Source organism: Platalea leucorodia (assembly GCF_965183815.1).
Source record: "Platalea leucorodia genome assembly, contig: HAP1_HAP1_SCAFFOLD_232, whole genome shotgun sequence".
Taxonomy (NCBI): Eukaryota; Metazoa; Chordata; class Aves; order Pelecaniformes; family Threskiornithidae; genus Platalea; species Platalea leucorodia.
This window is the reverse complement of record NW_028121332.1, coordinates 111,190-126,972: the sequence shown is the minus strand read 5'-3', so window position 1 is coordinate 126,972 and position 15,783 is coordinate 111,190. Positions and strand designations below refer to the sequence as shown.

The 15,783-nt window shown below is 65.4% G+C and overlaps 2 protein-coding genes across 2 annotated transcripts in view; both read right to left on the bottom strand.

Annotated features, from left to right (window-relative positions):
- Positions 1-329: 329 nt before the first annotated feature.
- Positions 330-6,959, bottom strand: MAG (myelin associated glycoprotein; the record flags this gene model as incomplete). The annotated part of the gene is made up of 6 exons (XM_082338774.1): positions 330-430; positions 2,741-3,043; positions 4,472-4,732; positions 5,003-5,263; positions 5,358-5,654; positions 6,620-6,959. The coding sequence occupies 6 exons, from the start codon at positions 6,957-6,959 to the stop codon at positions 330-332; spliced, it is 1,563 nt and encodes a 520-aa protein (XP_082194900.1).
- Positions 6,960-12,506: 5,547 nt separating this feature from the next.
- LOC309603889 (protein kinase C gamma type-like) overlaps positions 12,507-15,783 on the bottom strand; it is a gene marked incomplete at both ends in the record, with an annotated part of 23,803 nt that continues 20,526 nt past the window's right edge. The window contains 2 exon segments of the mRNA XM_082338773.1: positions 12,507-12,511; positions 14,356-14,431. Coding sequence (XP_082194899.1) covers positions 12,507-12,511; positions 14,356-14,431 — 81 coding nt within the window.

Genomic DNA, 15,783 nt, shown 5'->3' with positions numbered 1-15,783 from the left:
GGGGTGTGGCCTCTCCCAGGGTGTTGCCTTTATTGGGCTTCCGGGGGGGGGGTGCCCTCTGTGTGGGCGTGGCCTCTCGGGGGTGTGCACCACCGGGGGCGTGGCCTGCTGGAGGTGTGGCCTCCTGGGGGGCGTGGCCTCCTCAGGGGGCGTGGCCTCTCCCAGACATCCCTGGGGGCTAGGGTGGGGGGGGGGGTTCCCTTCCCATGGCCATGGGTGGGGGGCCCCCCCTCCTCCCGTGGGCGCGGCCCCCCCCCTCCCGTGGGCGTGGCCCCCCGTGGGCGTGGCCCCCCTCCCGCGGGTGGGCGGGGCCAGCCCGGGGGCGTGTCTCACTTGCGACGGCTCTGGCTGAGGTAGCAGACGAGGGCGATGACGATGGCGAAGGCCACCACGGCCCCGACCGGCCCCACCTTGGCCCAAACCAGCCCCCCTGGGGGGGCAACAAGGGCTCAGGGGGGGGGCAATAACCCCCCCCCCCCGGGGGCAATAACCCCTCCCCCAGGGGCAACAACCCCTCCCCCCACCGTGGGAAATTCCCACGCCCCCCCACCAATAGGGGCTGAAGGGGGATTGGGGGGGGGGCAAATCCCACCCTGGGGGGGGGGCAAATAAACCCCGGGGGGGGCAAATATCACCCGGGAGGGGGCAAATATCACCCTAGGGGGGGTAAATACCCCCCGGGGGGGGCAAATAACACAGCGGGGGGCAGTCCCATCCCCCCTCTGGGGCGTGGGAATGGATGGCAGGAATTTCTCACGCCCCCCCCCCCCCCCCAAGAGGGGCTGGGGGTGGATTTGGGGGGGAGGGGCAAATACCCCCCCGGGGGGGGCAATTATCATCTGGGGGGGGGGAATACCCCCTGGGAGGGGGCAAATACCATCGGGGGGGGTAAATACCCCCGGGGGGGGCAAATAAAACAAGGAGGGGGGATCATAACCCCTCCCCGGGGGGGTGATGGGGCGCGGGAACGGCCGCCAGGAATTTCCCACGCCCCCCAAAAGGCGCCGGGGGGGGGGGGGTGACACCTGGATGGGTGACACGGTGACAAGTGACGGTGACACCCGGATGGGTGACAAGGCGACAGGCGGTTCCTGACGGGATTTGGGGTGATTCCCACCCCCCCACGGGGTCAACGGGGCGTGGGAATGATTGCCAGGATTTTCCCACGCCCCACAACAGGCCCTGAGGGGTGGCACCGGGTGACGGTGACAAGCGACGGTGACACCCGGATGGGTGACACGGTGACAAGCGACGGTGACACCCGGATGGGTGACAAGGCGACAGGCGGTTCCTGACGGGATTTGGGGTGATTCCCACCCCCCCACGGGTGTCAACGGGGCGTGGGAATGATTGCCAGGATTTTCCCACGCCCCACAACAGGCCCTGAGGGGTGACACCGGGTGATGGTGACAAGTGACGGTGACACCCGGATGGGTGACAAGGCGACAGGCGGTTCCTGACGGGATTTGGGGTGATTCCCACCCCCCCACGGGGTCAATGAGGTGTGGGAAAATCCTGGCACTCATTCCCACGCCCCACAAACTGTCCCCAGCAGGTGACACCCGGTGACGGTGACACCCGGATGGGTGACACGGTGACAAGCGACGGTGACACCCGGATGGGTGACAAGGCGACAGGCGGTTCCTGACGGGATTTGGGGTGATTCCCACCCCCCCCACGGGGTCAACGGGGCGTGGGAATGATTGCCAGGATTTTCCCACGCCCCACAACAGGCCCTGAGGGGTGACACCGGGTGACGGTGACAAGCGACGGTGACACCCGGATGGGTGACACGGTGACAAGCGACGGTGACACCCGGATGGGTGACAAGGCGACAGGCGGTTCCTGACGGGATTTGGGGTGATTCCCACCCCCCCACGGGGTCAACGGGGCGTGGGAAAATCCTGGCACTCATTCCCACGCCTCACAACTGTCCCCAGCAGGTGACACCCGGTGACGGTGACACCCGGATGGGTGACACGGTGACAAGCAACGGTGACACCCGGATGGGTGACAAGGCGACAGGCGGTTCCTGACGGGATTTGGGGTGATTCCCACCCCCCCACGGGGTCAACGGGGCGTGGGAATGATTGCCAGGATTTTCCCACGCCCCACAACGGGCCCTGAGGGGTGACACCGGGTGATGGTGACAAGTGACGGTGACACCCGGATGGGTGACAAGGCGACAGGCGGTTCCTGACGGGATTTGGGGTGATTCCCACCCCCCCACGGGGTCAACGGGGCATGGGAAAATCCTGGCACTCATTCCCACGCCTCACAACTGTCCCCAGCAGGTGACACCCGGTGACGGTGACACCCGGATGGGTGACACGGTGACAAGCGACGGTGACACCCGGATGGGTGACAAGGCGACAGGCGGTTCCTGACGGGATTTGGGGTGATTCCCACCCCCCCACGGGGTCAACGGGGCATGGGAATGGTTGCCAGGATTTTCCCACGCCCCACAACAGGCCCTGAGGGGTGGCACCGGGTGACGGTGACAAGCGACGGTGACACCCGGATGGGTGACACGGTGACAAGCGACGGTGACACCCAGATGGGTGACAAGGCGACAGGCGGTTCCTGACGGGATTTGGGGTGATTCCCACCCCCTCCACGGGGTCAACGGGGCGTGGGAAAATCCTGGCACTCATTCCCACGCCCCACAACAGGCCCTGAGGGGTGACACCGGGTGACGGTGACAAGCGACGGTGACACTCCGGGTGACGCGGTGACTTACCGGGATGATGGAAGCGTAATTGTTGCCGGACGCTGCCGTGGGGGTTGTGGGCGGAGCAAAGTACGGCTAATCGGGGGTCGAGCGTCCCCCGAAGCGTGAGGATACCGGTGACGGTGACGACCCCCCCTGTACCCTGTCCCGGCGTGGTGACGGTGTAATCGCGGTGACCCTCGGTGACGGTGACGTTACGGGATGGGAGGTCAAAGGTCACGGCCGGTTCGGGGATGGCGGAGGCCGAACAGACGCACCGGGCCCCATCCCCCCCCGGGGTGCAGCGGGAATCGGGGAGAAGGATGGGGGGGACTGGGGTGGGGGACACCCCGAAAGGTCACCAGGGGACCCAGGAGTTTGGGGGACCCCCATAACGCCCCGGGGACCCCCAATACCCCCTTAGGGACCCCACTACCCCCCTTAGCACCCCAATACCCCCCTTAGACACCCCAGTACCCCCCTAGGGACCCCACTACCCCCCTTAGCACCCCAATACTCCCCTAGGGACCCCAATACCCCCCTTGGGGACCCCAATACCCCCCTTAGGCACCCCAATACTCCCCTAGGGACCCCAATAACCCCTTTGACACCCCAATATACCCCCTTAGACACCCCAAATGCCCCCTCAGACACCCCAATAACCCCTTAGGGACCCCGATAACCCCCTATAACACCCCAATAACCCCCCTAGGCACCCCAATAACCCCTTAGGGACCCCAATACCCCCCTTAGACACCCCAATACCCCCCTTAGGGACCCCAGTAACCCCTTAGGACCCCAATACCCCCATAGGGACCCCTATACCCCCCTTAGACACCCCAATATCCCCCTTAGCACCCCAAAACCCCCTTTAGCCCCCCCAATACCCCCTGTAGACACCCCAAATACCCCCTTAGACACCCCAAATACCCCCTATAACACCCCAATACCCCCCTTAGACACCCCGATAAGCCCTTGGGGACCCCAATACCCCCCTTAGACACCCCAGTACCCCCTTTAGCCCCCCCAATACCCCCTGTAGACACCCCAAATACCTCCTTAGACACCCCAAATACCCCCTATAACACCCCAATACCCCCCCCAGGCACCCCAATAACCCCCTTAGGGACCCCGATAACCCCCTTAGGCACCCCAATACCCCCCTTAGGGACCCCAATACCCCCTGTGGACACCCCAAATACCCCCTATAACACCCCAACACCCCCCCTAGACACCCCAATAACCCCTTAGGACCCCAATACCCCCCTTAGGTACCCCAATAACCCCCTTAGACACCCCAATACCCCCCTTAGGGACCCCGATAACCCCTTAGACACCCCAATACCCCACTTAGACACCCTGATAACCCCTTAGACACCCCAATACCCCCCCTTAGACACCCCAATATCCCCCTTAGCACCCCAATAACCCCCTATAACACCCCAATACCCCCTTAGACACCCCAATACCCCCTTAGCACCCCAATAACCCCCTATAACACCCCAAAGCCCCCCTTAGACACCCCAATACCCCCCTTAGCACCCCAATAACCCCCTTAGCACCCCAATAACCCCCTATAACACCCCAAAGCCCCCCTTAGACACCCCAATACCCCCCTTAGACACCCCAATACCCCCCTTAGCACCCCAATACCCCACTTAGACACCCTGATAACCCCTTAGGGACCCCAATACCCCCCCCCCAGACACCCCAATAACCCCTTAGGGACCCCAATACCCTCCCCGCACCCCCAAAACTCACACTCGACCGTGAGGTTGAAGGCGAGGCTGCTCTCCCCGTGCTGGTTCTCGGCCCGGCACAGGTATTCCCCGGCGTCCTCCGGTCTGGCGGCCGCCAAGGTCATGGTCACTTGGGGTTCGTAGACGGCGGTGGCCACCACCCGGCGTCCCCGGGTCACCGTCACGATGGGCGCCGGGTGACTGGCGGCGCCGCAGGTCACCGTCACCGGGTCGCCCGCCACCACCCAGAGGGAGCCGTTGAGTACGGGTGAACGCGGGGCATCTACGGGGGGGGGGGGGGGAATGGGGTGAGGGGGGACCCAGGCATTTGGGGGGCACCCAGGCGTTCGGGGGGACCCAGGGGTGGCCCAAGAAGGGGTCGCCCAAAAGGGACCCAGGAGCGCCCCAAGATGGGACCCCCAGGAGCGCCCCAAGAAGGGGGTCCCGTCCCCCCCCCCCCCCAAGAAAGGGCCCCAACGTACCCCAAAACCAGGCCCCAGGCCTGCCCCAAGGGGGGCCCCCCACCCCTACCCGCGCCCCCGAGGGCTCTCACAAGCCACGTGAAGCTGAAGACTCCGGTTATGGCGTCCGTGCCGGTTCTCGGCCACGCAACTGTAGGTACCGGCGTCATCCGGTTCCACCCGGGGTACAACCAGGCGGAGAGAGGTTGAAACCGGTTCTTCCCGTAACACCGTAACCCCCCGGAACCAGGAGAGTAACGGGGGTGGGCGTCCCTCGGCTTCGCATCCTAATTCCACCGGGGTCCCTTCCACCGCCTCGCCCGGCCCCGAAACCTCCAGCACCCGCGGTTCGTCTGGGGTTGGGGGTTGGGGAGAGGGATGAGGAGGGGGGTCGTGGGGGGAGGGGCACCCAAGCATCCGCGGGGAACCCCCCCCCCCCCAACTCACATTGAACGTCGAGGGCGACGGTGGCCTCGAAAGCCAAGGTGGTGTTGGCGAAAGCCACCTTACAACCCAAGCGCCGGCCGCCGTCCTCTCGACGGGGTCGAAATCGTAGAAGAGCCAAGATGGTGCCGGCGCCGGCTGCGTCCTCTCGTAATTCCCGTTCGGATGCTTCCGGAAGCTCCTCGGTCCCTTCCCAACCCACCCGGGGTCGGAGTTGGGGACAGTTATCGGGGACGCGACATCGGAGTTCTACCTCTTCTCCTGCCACCAGTTCGGGGGGGACCTCCAGTACTGGTTCCTCTGGGAAAGGGAAAGAATCCGGGTGTCCGGGACTGGGAATGGCGTAGAGGGTCTGGGGCCACCTCCCCAAAGGGACCCAGACCCCCAAAAATGGGGTCCCAGGCATCCGAGCCCCCCCAAAATGGGGTCCCAGGCATCCGAGCCCCCTCCCCACCCCGTCCCCCAGGGGACCCGGGCATCTGAGCCCCCCCAAAATGGGGTCCCAGGCATCCAGGTCCCCAAAAATGGGGTCCCAAGCATCCAAGCCCCCCCAAAATGGGGTCCCAGGCATCCGAGCCCCCTCCCCACCCCATCCCCAAGGGGTCCCGGGCATCCAAGTCCCCCCAAAATGGGGTCCCAGGCATCCGAGCCCCCTCCCCACCCCGTCCCCAAGGGGTCCCGGGCATCCGAGCCCCCCCAAAATGGGGTCCCAGGCATCCAGGTCCCCAAAAATGGGGTCCCAAGCATCCAAGCCCCCCCAAAATGGGGTCCCAGGCATCCGAGCCCCCTCCCCACCCCGTCCCCAAGGGGACCCGAGCATCCGAGCCCCCCAAAATGGGGTCCCAGGCATCCGAGCCCCCTCCCCACCCCATCCCCAAGGGGTCCCAGGCATCCGAGTCCCCCCAAAATGGGGTCCCAGGCATCCGAGCCCCCTCCCCACCCCGTCCCCAAGGGGACCCGGGCATCCGAGCCCCCCAAAATGGGGTCCCAGGCATCCGAGCCCCCTCCCCACCCTGTCCCCAAGGGGTCCCAGGCATCCGAGCCCCCCCAAAATGGGGTCCCAGGCATCCGAGCCCCCTCCCCACCCCGTCCCCAAGGGGTCCCAGGCATCCGAGCCCCCCAAAATGGGGTCCCAGGCATCCAAGTCCCCCCAAAATGGGGTCCCAGGCATCCGAGCCCCCTCCCCACCCCGTCCCCAAGGGGACCCGAGCATCCGAGCCCCCCAAAAATGGGGTCCCAGGCATCCAAGCCCCCCCAAAACTCACCCAACACCTCCAACGTCGTATGTTCGGAGAAGCTGTACTGGTTATAACCCCCTAAATCCCCCCGAAAATAATATTTCCCGGCTAATTCGGGGCTGAGGGGGCCCAGCAACAGGGAGCAATCGCGGACCCCCGGATCTCCCACCAGCTTCGCTCGCCCGGTGAAGCTCTCGTGGACGGCTCCTGTCCTCGAGCGGGCCACCACCGGCGGATAATTTTTGGGATAAGGGCTCCCAAAATACCACAGGCCGTGAACGGTGGCCGGACGTAATTCTTCCGGGTAGCCAAAACGACAGGGGACGGCCACGCAGGTTCCCGAGAGCCCGGCTACTGCCGGGGGCATCCAAGCGGCCCAGGGGCCACCTGATGTCCCTGGGGGGGGACGGGGGACACCCACTGTCAGGGGGGACAACCCCCAGGCGGGGGGGGGGGTCCGGAGTATCCCTAGGGGGGCTAATAACGGGGGTCTGGGTGGTTTGGGGGCTAATAACGGGGTCCTGAGCGTCTGTTGGGTCTAATAACGGGGTTCTGAGCATCCTTTGGGGCTAATAACGGGGTCCTGGGTGTTTTCTGGGGCTAATAACGGGGTCCTGAGCATCTGTTGGGTCTAATAACGGGGTTCTGAGCGTCCTTTGGGGCTGTTAATGGGGTCCTGAGCATCTTTTGGGGCTAATAACAGGGTTCTGGGTGTTTTGTGGGGCTAATAACGGGGTTCTGAGTGGTTTGGGGGCTAATAACGGGGTTTTGAGCGTCTGTTGGGTCTAATAATGGGGTTCTGAGCATCCTTTGGGGCTAATAACGGGGTTCCGAGCACTGTCTGGGTCTAATAACGGGGTCCTGAGCATCCTTTGGGGCTAATAACGGGGTCCTGGGTGTTTCCTGGGTCTAATAACGGGGGTCTGGGTGGTTTGGGGGCTAATAACGGGGTCCTGAGCGTCCGTTGGGTCTAATAACGGGGTTCTGAGCATCCTTTGGGGCTATTAATGGGGTCCCGAGCATCTTTTGGGGCTAATAACGGGGTTCTGGGTGTTTTCTGGGGCTAATAACGGGGTTCTGAGCATCCTTTGGGGCTAATAACGGGGTTCTGGGTGTTTCCTGGGGCTAATAACGGGGTTCTGGGTGTTTGGGGGGCTAATAACGGGGTCCTGAGCACCCTTTGGGTCTAATAACGGGGTTCTGAGCATCCTGTGGGTCTAATAACGGGGTTCTGGGTGTTTTGTGGGTCTAATAACGGGGTTCTGAGCATCCTTTGGGTCTAATAACGGGGTTCTGGGTGTTTTGGGGGGCTAATAACGGGGTTCTGAGCACCCTCTGGGTCTAATAACGGGGTCCTGGGTGTTTTGGGGGGCTAATAACGGGGTTCTGAGCATCCTTTGGGTCTAATAACGGGGTTCTGGGTGTTTTGTGGGTCTAATAACGGGGTTCTGAGCATCCTTTGGGTCTAATAACGGGGTTCTGGGTGTTTTCTGGGGCTAATAACGGGGTTCTGAGCACCCTCTGGGTCTAATAACGGGGTCCTGGGTGTTTTGGGGGGCTAATAACGGGGTTCTGAGCATCCTTTGGGTCTAATAACGGGGTTCTGGGTGTTTTGGGGGGCTAATAACGGGGTCCTGAGCACCCTCTGGGTCTAATAACGGGGTCCTGGGTGTTTTCTGGGTCTAATAACGGGGTCCTGAGCGTCCTGTGGGGTTGTTAATGGGGTCCTGAGCATCCTTTGGGTCTAATAATGGGGTCCTGGGTGTTTCCTGGGGCTAATAACGGGGGTCTGGGTGGTTTGGGGGCTAATAACGGGGTCCTGAGCGTCCGTTGGGTCTAATAACGGGGTTCTGAGCATCCTTTGGGGCTATTAATGGGGTCCTGAGCATCTTTTGGGGCTAATAACGGGGTTCTGGGTGTTTCCTGGGGCTAATAACGGGGTTCTGGGGGCCCCCGGGTCTGCTAATGGGGTCCTCCCAGTTCCCCCCAGTCCTTCCCAGTTCTCCCAGTTCCCCCCAGTCCCCCCTCTCCACCTTCCCAGTCCTCCCGGTCCCTCCCAGCTCCCTCTCGGTGACCCCAGTTCCCCCCAGTTCCCCCCAGTTCCCCCCAGTCCCTCCCAGTCTCCCCTAATCCCCTCCCAGTCCCCCCAGTCCCCCCCAGTCCCCCTCCCCCACCTTCCCAGTCCTCCCAGTCCCTCCCAGTCCTCCCAGTCCCCCCTAGTCCCCGCCCCCCCTCCTCCCAGTCCCTCCCAGCTCCCTCTCGGTGACCCCAGTTCCCCCCCAGTTCCCCCCAGTCCCTCCCAGTCTCCTCTAATTCCCTCCCAGTCCCCTCCCAGTGCCTCCCAGTGCTCCCAGTACCTGGGGGGAGGGGCAGCAGCAGCAGCAGGGCGGTGGGGAGGGCAGCGGCCACCGGCCTCATGGCGGGGGCTGGGGGACACAGAGGGTGACCCCAGTGTCCCCAGTGTCCCCTCCCAGTGTCCCCAGTGTCCCTGTCCCCCAGTGTCCCCCTGTCCCTGTCCCCCAGTGTCCCCCAGTGTCCCCAGTGTCCCCTACTGTCCCTGTCCCCCATTGTCCCCCAGTGTCCCCATTGTCCCCCTTGTCCCTGTGTCCCCAGTGTCCCCAGTGTCCCCAGTGTCCCCAGTGCCCCCATTGTCCCCATCTCCCCAGTGTCCCCACTGTCCCCATTGTCCCCCTTGTCCCTGTCTCCCACTGTCCCCACTGTCCCCTATTGTCCCTGTCCCCCCAGTGTCCCCAGTGTCCCCTATTGTCCCCCACTGTCCCCTATTGTCCCTGTCCCCCATTGTCCCCCAGTGTCCCCAGTGTCCCCCTCGTCCCTGTCCCCCCAGTGCCCCCAGTGCCCCCACTGTCCCCATTGTCCCCCTCATCCCCACTATCCCCCATTGTCCCCCACTGTCCCCAGTGTCCCCTATTGTCCCTGTCCCCGCAGTGTCCCCAGTGTCCCCCTTGTCCCTGTCCCCCCAGTGTCCCCCACTGTCCCCAGTGTCCCCTATTGTCCCCAGTGTCCCCCTTGTCCCTGTCCCCCAGTGTCCCCAGTGTCCCCTATTGTCCCCCAGTGTCCCCTATTGTCCCTGTCCCCCATTGTCCCCGTCCCCCATTGTCCCCCACTGTCCCCAGTGTCCCTGTCCCCCCAGTGCCCCCATTGTCCCCCACTGTCCCCAGTGTCCCCTGTCCCTCTCCCCCATCACTGTCCCCCATTGTCCCCATTGTCCCCCTTGTCCCTGTCCCCCCAGTGTCCCCACTGTCCCCAGTGTCCCCCTCGTCCCTGTCCCCCAGTGTCCCCACTGTCCCCCACTGTCCCCAGTGTCCCCTGTCCCTCTCTCCCCCATCACTGTCCCCCCACTGTCCCCAGTGTCCCCTATTGTCCCTGTCCCCGCAGTGTCCCCAGTGTCCCCCTTGTCCCTGTCCCCCCAGTGTCCCCCACTGTCCCCAGTGTCCCCTATTGTCCCCAGTGTCCCCCTTGTCCCTGTCCCACAGTGTCCCCTATTGTCCCCTATTGTCCCTGTCCCCCCAGTGTCCCCAGTGTCCCCTATTGTCCCCCAGTGTCCCCTATTGTCCCTGTCCCCCATTGTCCCCGTCCCCCATTGTCCCCCACTGTCCCCAGTGTCCCTGTCCCCCCAGTGCCCCCATTGTCCCCCACTGTCCCCAGTGTCCCCTGTCCCTCTCCCCCATCACTGTCCCCCATTGTCCCCATTGTCCCCCTTGTCCCTGTCCCCCCAGTGTCCCCACTGTCCCCAGTGTCCCCCTCGTCCCTGTCCCCCAGTGTCCCCACTGTCCCCCACTGTCCCCAGTGTCCCCTGTCCCTCTCTCCCCCATCACTGTCCCCCCACTGTCCCCAGTGTCCCCTATTGTCCCTGTCCCCGCAGTGTCCCCAGTGTCCCCCTTGTCCCTGTCCCCCCAGTGTCCCCCACTGTCCCCAGTGTCCCCTATTGTCCCCAGTGTCCCCCTTGTCCCTGTCCCACAGTGTCCCCTATTGTCCCCTATTGTCCCTGTCCCCCCAGTGTCCCCAGTGTCCCCTATTGTCCCCCAGTGTCCCCTATTGTCCCTGTCCCCCATTGTCCCCGTCCCCCATTGTCCCCCACTGTCCCCAGTGTCCCTGTCCCCCCAGTGCCCCCATTGTCCCCCACTGTCCCCATTGTCCCCTGTCCCTCTCCCCCATCACTGTCCCCCATTGTCCCCATTGTCCCCCTTGTCCCTGTCCCCCCAGTGTCCCCACTGTCCCCAGTGTCCCCCTCGTCCCTGTCCCCCAGTGTCCCCACTGTCCCCCACTGTCCCCAGTGTCCCCTGTCCCTCTCTCCCCCATCACTGTCCCCCCACTGTCCCCAGTGTCCCCCTTGTCCCTGTCCCCCCAGTGTCCCCCACTGTCCCCATTGTCCCCCTTGTCCCCGTCCCCCCAGTGTCCCCTATTGTCCCCTATTGTCCCTGTCCCCCCAGTGCCCCCACTGTCCCCATTGTCCCCCTCATCCCCACTATCCCCCATTGTCCCCCACTGTCCCCATTGTCCCCTGTCCCTCTCCCCCCCCCCCCATCACTGTCCCCCATTGTCCCCATTGTCCCCAGCGCCTGACGGTCCCAGGCGGTGCCGGGGGACGGGTGACAACACCAAGCACGGCCCCCCCCCCCACCCCCCCACCCCCCCCCGACTCCTGGGTCCCCCCCACGCTGCCAGCGGACGCATTCCTGACGCGCCGGTGTCACCCCCACGGCCCCGGGGGACAAAGGGACCCTCTGTGCCCCCCCCCCCACCCCCATGGCGCACACAGGCCCCATTGAGACCCCCGGGGTGGGGGGACCCGGGCTTTTGGGGGGGACCCGGGCCTTTGGGGGGGGGCACCCAAATGTTTGGGGGGGGACCCAGGGATTGGGAGGGGGACCTGGGAGTTTGGGGGGGGACCCAGGGATTTGGGGGGGACCTGGGAGCTTGGGAGGGACCCAGGGATTGGGGGGGCACCTGGGAGTTTGGGGGGGGACCCAGGGATTTGGGGGGGCACCTGGGAGCTTGGGGGGGACCCAGGCATCTGGGAGGGACTCAAATGTTTGGGGGGGACCCAGGAATTTGGGGGGGACCCAGGCATTTGGGGGGGACCCAGATGTTTGGGGGGGGACCCAGATGTTTGGGGGGGACCCAGGCCTTTGGGGGGGACCCAGGCATCTGGGAGGGACCCAAATGTTTGGGGGGTGCCCAGGCCTTTGGGGGGGACCCGGGGCTTTGGTGGGGGACCCAGGAATTTGGGGGGGACCCAGGGATTTGGGGGGGACCCAGACGTTTGGGGGGGACCCAGATGTTTGAGGGGGCACACGGGTGTTGGGGGGGACCCAGGGATTTGGGGGGGGACCCAGGCCTTTGGGGGGGACCCGGGCATTTGAGGGGGACCCAGGTGTTTGGGGGGGACCCAGGCGTTTGGGGGGGACCTGGGAGCTTGGGGGGGACCCAAATGTTTGGGGGGGACCCAGGGATTTGGGGGGGACCCAGATGTTTGAGGGGGGACCCAGGAATTTGGGGGGGACCCAGGCCTTTGGGGGGGACCCGGGCATTTGAGGGGGACCCAGGTGTTTGGGGGGGACCCAGAAATTTGGGGGGGCCCAAGGTGTCCTGGGGGGGGGGGACGACCCAGGGGTTGGGGGGGCACCCAGGCCTCCTTGGCTGGTGGCCACCCCGGGTCCCTGGGGGACAGCGAAGGGTGGGGGTGGGGGTGGGGGATGGGGGGGCCCCCCCGGACGCTTGGGTCCCCTCGGAGCCTGGCAGCGCCACCGAAGCCACAAGGGGCCATTTGTCCCCGGGACGGAGTGATGTCACCCCCCCAGACCCGGGGGGGGGGGGACCACGGACATGGACGGACGGACACACGGACACCTGGGTCCCCTGGGCCACCAGTGTGTTACTGGGGGGCTACTGGTCACCCTGGGGGGGGGGGGGGGAGGGGGGGCATGACCCTATGGGGTCACTTGGGGACATTGGGGGGGGAGAACCAGGGGTCTGGGGGGCACCCAGGGGTTTGGGGGGGCACCCAGGGGTCTGGGGGGGGGCACCCAGAGGGGACCCAGAGGTCTGGGGGGCACCCAGGGGTCTGGGGGGGCACCCAGAGGGGACCCAGGGGTCTGGGGGGCACCCAGGGGTCCGGGGGGGCACCCAGAGGGGACCCAGGGGTTTGGGGGAGCACCCAGGGGTCTGGGGGGGTACCCAGGGGTTTGGGGGGGGACTCAGGCATTTGGGGGGCACCCAGGGGTTTGGGGGGCACCCAGATGGGACCCAGGAGTCTGGGGGGGCACCCAGGGGTCTGGGGGGCACCCAGGGGTTTGGGGGGAGACCCAGGCATTTTGGGGGGGCACCCAGGGGTCCGGGGAGGGCACCTAGGAATTTGGGGGGACCCAGAAATTTGGGGGGGGGGACCCAGGCATTAGAAAATTGGGGGGGACCCAGGGGTTTGGAGGGGACCCAGGGGTTTGGGGGGGGGCCCAAGGGCCCTGGAGGGACCCCAGGGATTTGGGGGGGCCCCAGGGGTTTGGGGGAGACCCAGGCATCCAGGGGGGGACCCCCACCCCCCTGCCCACCTACCACTGCGGGGTGGGCACCCCAAGAAGGGCCCCAGGCGTCCGGGTGATGGCGGGGGGCCGAGTGTGATGGGGGGGGGGGGGGAAGGACTGGGAATTTGTACTGGGTGGGGGTGGGGGTGGGGTGGGGGGGCAGGGCCACCCTGGGCGCCTGGGGCCCGCCCAGATGCCGGGGGGGCCCCCCCCCAAACCCCACCCCTCCGGAGGCCTGGGGCCCCCCCCTAAAACCCCTGGGGCCCCCCCAAATTCCTGGGTCCCCCCCCCAAACCCCTGGGTCCCCCCCAAACCCCTGGGTCCCCCCCAAATTCCTGGGTCCCCCCCAAATTCCTTGGTCCCCCCCCCCAAATTCCTGGGTCCCCCCCCAAACCTCTGGGTCCCCCCAAATTCCTGGGTCCCCCCCCAAATTCCTGGGCTCCCCCAAATTCCTGGCCCCCCCCAAACCCCTGGGTCCCCCCAAACACCTGGGTCCCCCCCAAATTCTTGGGTCCCCCCAAAAAACCTGGGTCCCCCTCAGATACATGGGCTCCCCCCAAATACTTGGGCCCCCCCCCGAACCCCTGGGTCCCCCCAAATTCCTGCCGTCCCCCCCAAATTCTTGGGTCCCCCAAAAAACCTGGGTCCCCCCCAAATTCCTGGGCCCCCCCAACCCCCTGGGTCCCCCCAAAACCCTTGGGGGGTGTGGGGGGGGCAACTGGTTTCACTGGGGGGCAACTGGGACCTGGACACCTGGGTCCTGCCCCCGGGAGGGGGGGGGGGGCTTTAAACCCCGCCTACTCCTCCGGGAGGCCACGCCCACCCGTTTTGGCTCTGCCCTCGGGGTGGGGGGGAACAGTGAGGGCCCCCCCCTCTTCATAAGCCCCCTCCCCGCTCTCCAGGCTCCGAGGGGGGTCAGTGGGGCTGGGGGGGGGCTCAAGACCCCCCCCCCGGAGAGGAGGGGGTGGGATTTGCACCCCCTTTTTCCCCTTTTCCCCCCCATTTTCCCTTCCCCCCCCCCCCCGCCGCCGCAATGGTAGCGCCCGCACCTGCCCGGAGTGGGCGTGGCCTCAGGGGGCGGGGTTACCTGGGCGGAACCACCGCAGCCGGGCGCGCGGGGGGGGGGGCGTGTCCTTCCTCCTCCCCCTCCCTTCCCGCTTAATGACCCCGCCCAGGCGGAACCGGGGGGGCGTGGCCAGGTGTGCCCGGCCCCGCCCACACCTGCCGCCGCCATCATGGCCGCCGTCATGGCCGCGCTGCTGGCGCTGCTGGGTGGGCCCGGGGTGTCATTAAGGGTCTGGGGGGGTAATTAGGGGGCTAATTAAGGCGCTGGGGGGGTAATTAGGGGCTAATGAAGGCGCTGGGGGGTTAATTAGGGGGCTAATTAAGGGGCTGGGGGGTAATTAAGGTGCTGGGAGGGGGAAATGGGGGGGAATTAGGGGCTGGGGGGGTAACTGGGGGGTTAATTAAGGCGCTGGGGGGTAATTAGGGGGCTAATTAAGGGGCTGGGGGTTAATTGAGGGGTAATTAGGGGTCTTGGGGGGCTCTGAGGGGGTAATTAGGGGTCTTGGGGGTAATTAAGGGGGTAATTAAGGGGGTTTGGGGGAATTGAGGGGGTAATTAGGGGCCGGGGGGGCTCTGAGGGGGTAATTGGGGGGGCAGAGGGGGGTCCTGGGGGGTAATTAGGGGGCTGGGGTTAATTGAGGGGTAATTAGGGGTCTTGGGGGGCTCTGAGGGGGTAATTAGGGGTCTTGGGGGTAATTAAGGGGGTAATTAAGGAGTTTGGGGGGGCTCTGAGGGGGTAATTAGGGGCTGGGGGGGCTCTGAGGGGGTAACTGGGGGGGCAGAGGGGGGTCCTGGGGGTAATTAATGCCCTGGGGGGTAATTGGGGAGGTAATTAGGGGCCTGAGGGGTAATAAAGGGGGTAATTAAGGGGTTTGGGGGTAATTGAGGGGTAATTAAGGCACTGGGGGGGTAATTAAAGGGGCAATTAAGTGCTTGGGGGTTGCTTGGGGGTAATTAAGGCCCTGGGGGCAATTAAGGAGGGGCAATTAAGGGGCTGGGGGGGCTCTGGGGGGGCAATTGAGGGGTGACAGGGGGTGACAGGGACCAGGGGGCGGTGACAGGAGCCAGAGAGGGTGACAGCAGGTGACAGAGGGTGACAGGAGGTGACAGAGGGGTGACAGGTCCTGGACGGGTGACGGGGGGGTGACAGGGACCAGGGGGAGGTGACAAGGGGGTGACAGGAGCCAGAGAGGGTGACAGCAGGTGACAGAGGGTGACAGGAGGTGACAGAGGGGTGACAGGTCCTGGGGGGGTGACACAAGGGGGTGACAGGGACCAGGGGGAGGTGACAAGGGGGTGACAGGAGCCAGAGAGGGTGACAGCAGGTGACAGAGGGTGACAGGAGGTGACAGAGGGGTGACAGGTCCTGGAGAGGTGATGGGGGAGTGACAGGGGGTGACAGGTCCTGGAGGGGTGACACAGGGGGGTGACAGGTCCTGGAGGGGTGACGGGGGGTGACAGGTCCTGGAAGGGTGACACAGGGGGGTGACAGGTCCTGGAGGGGTGACGGGGGGTGACAGGTCCTGGAGGGGTGACACAGGGGGGTGACAGGGACCGGGGGAGGTGACAAGGGGGTGACAGGAG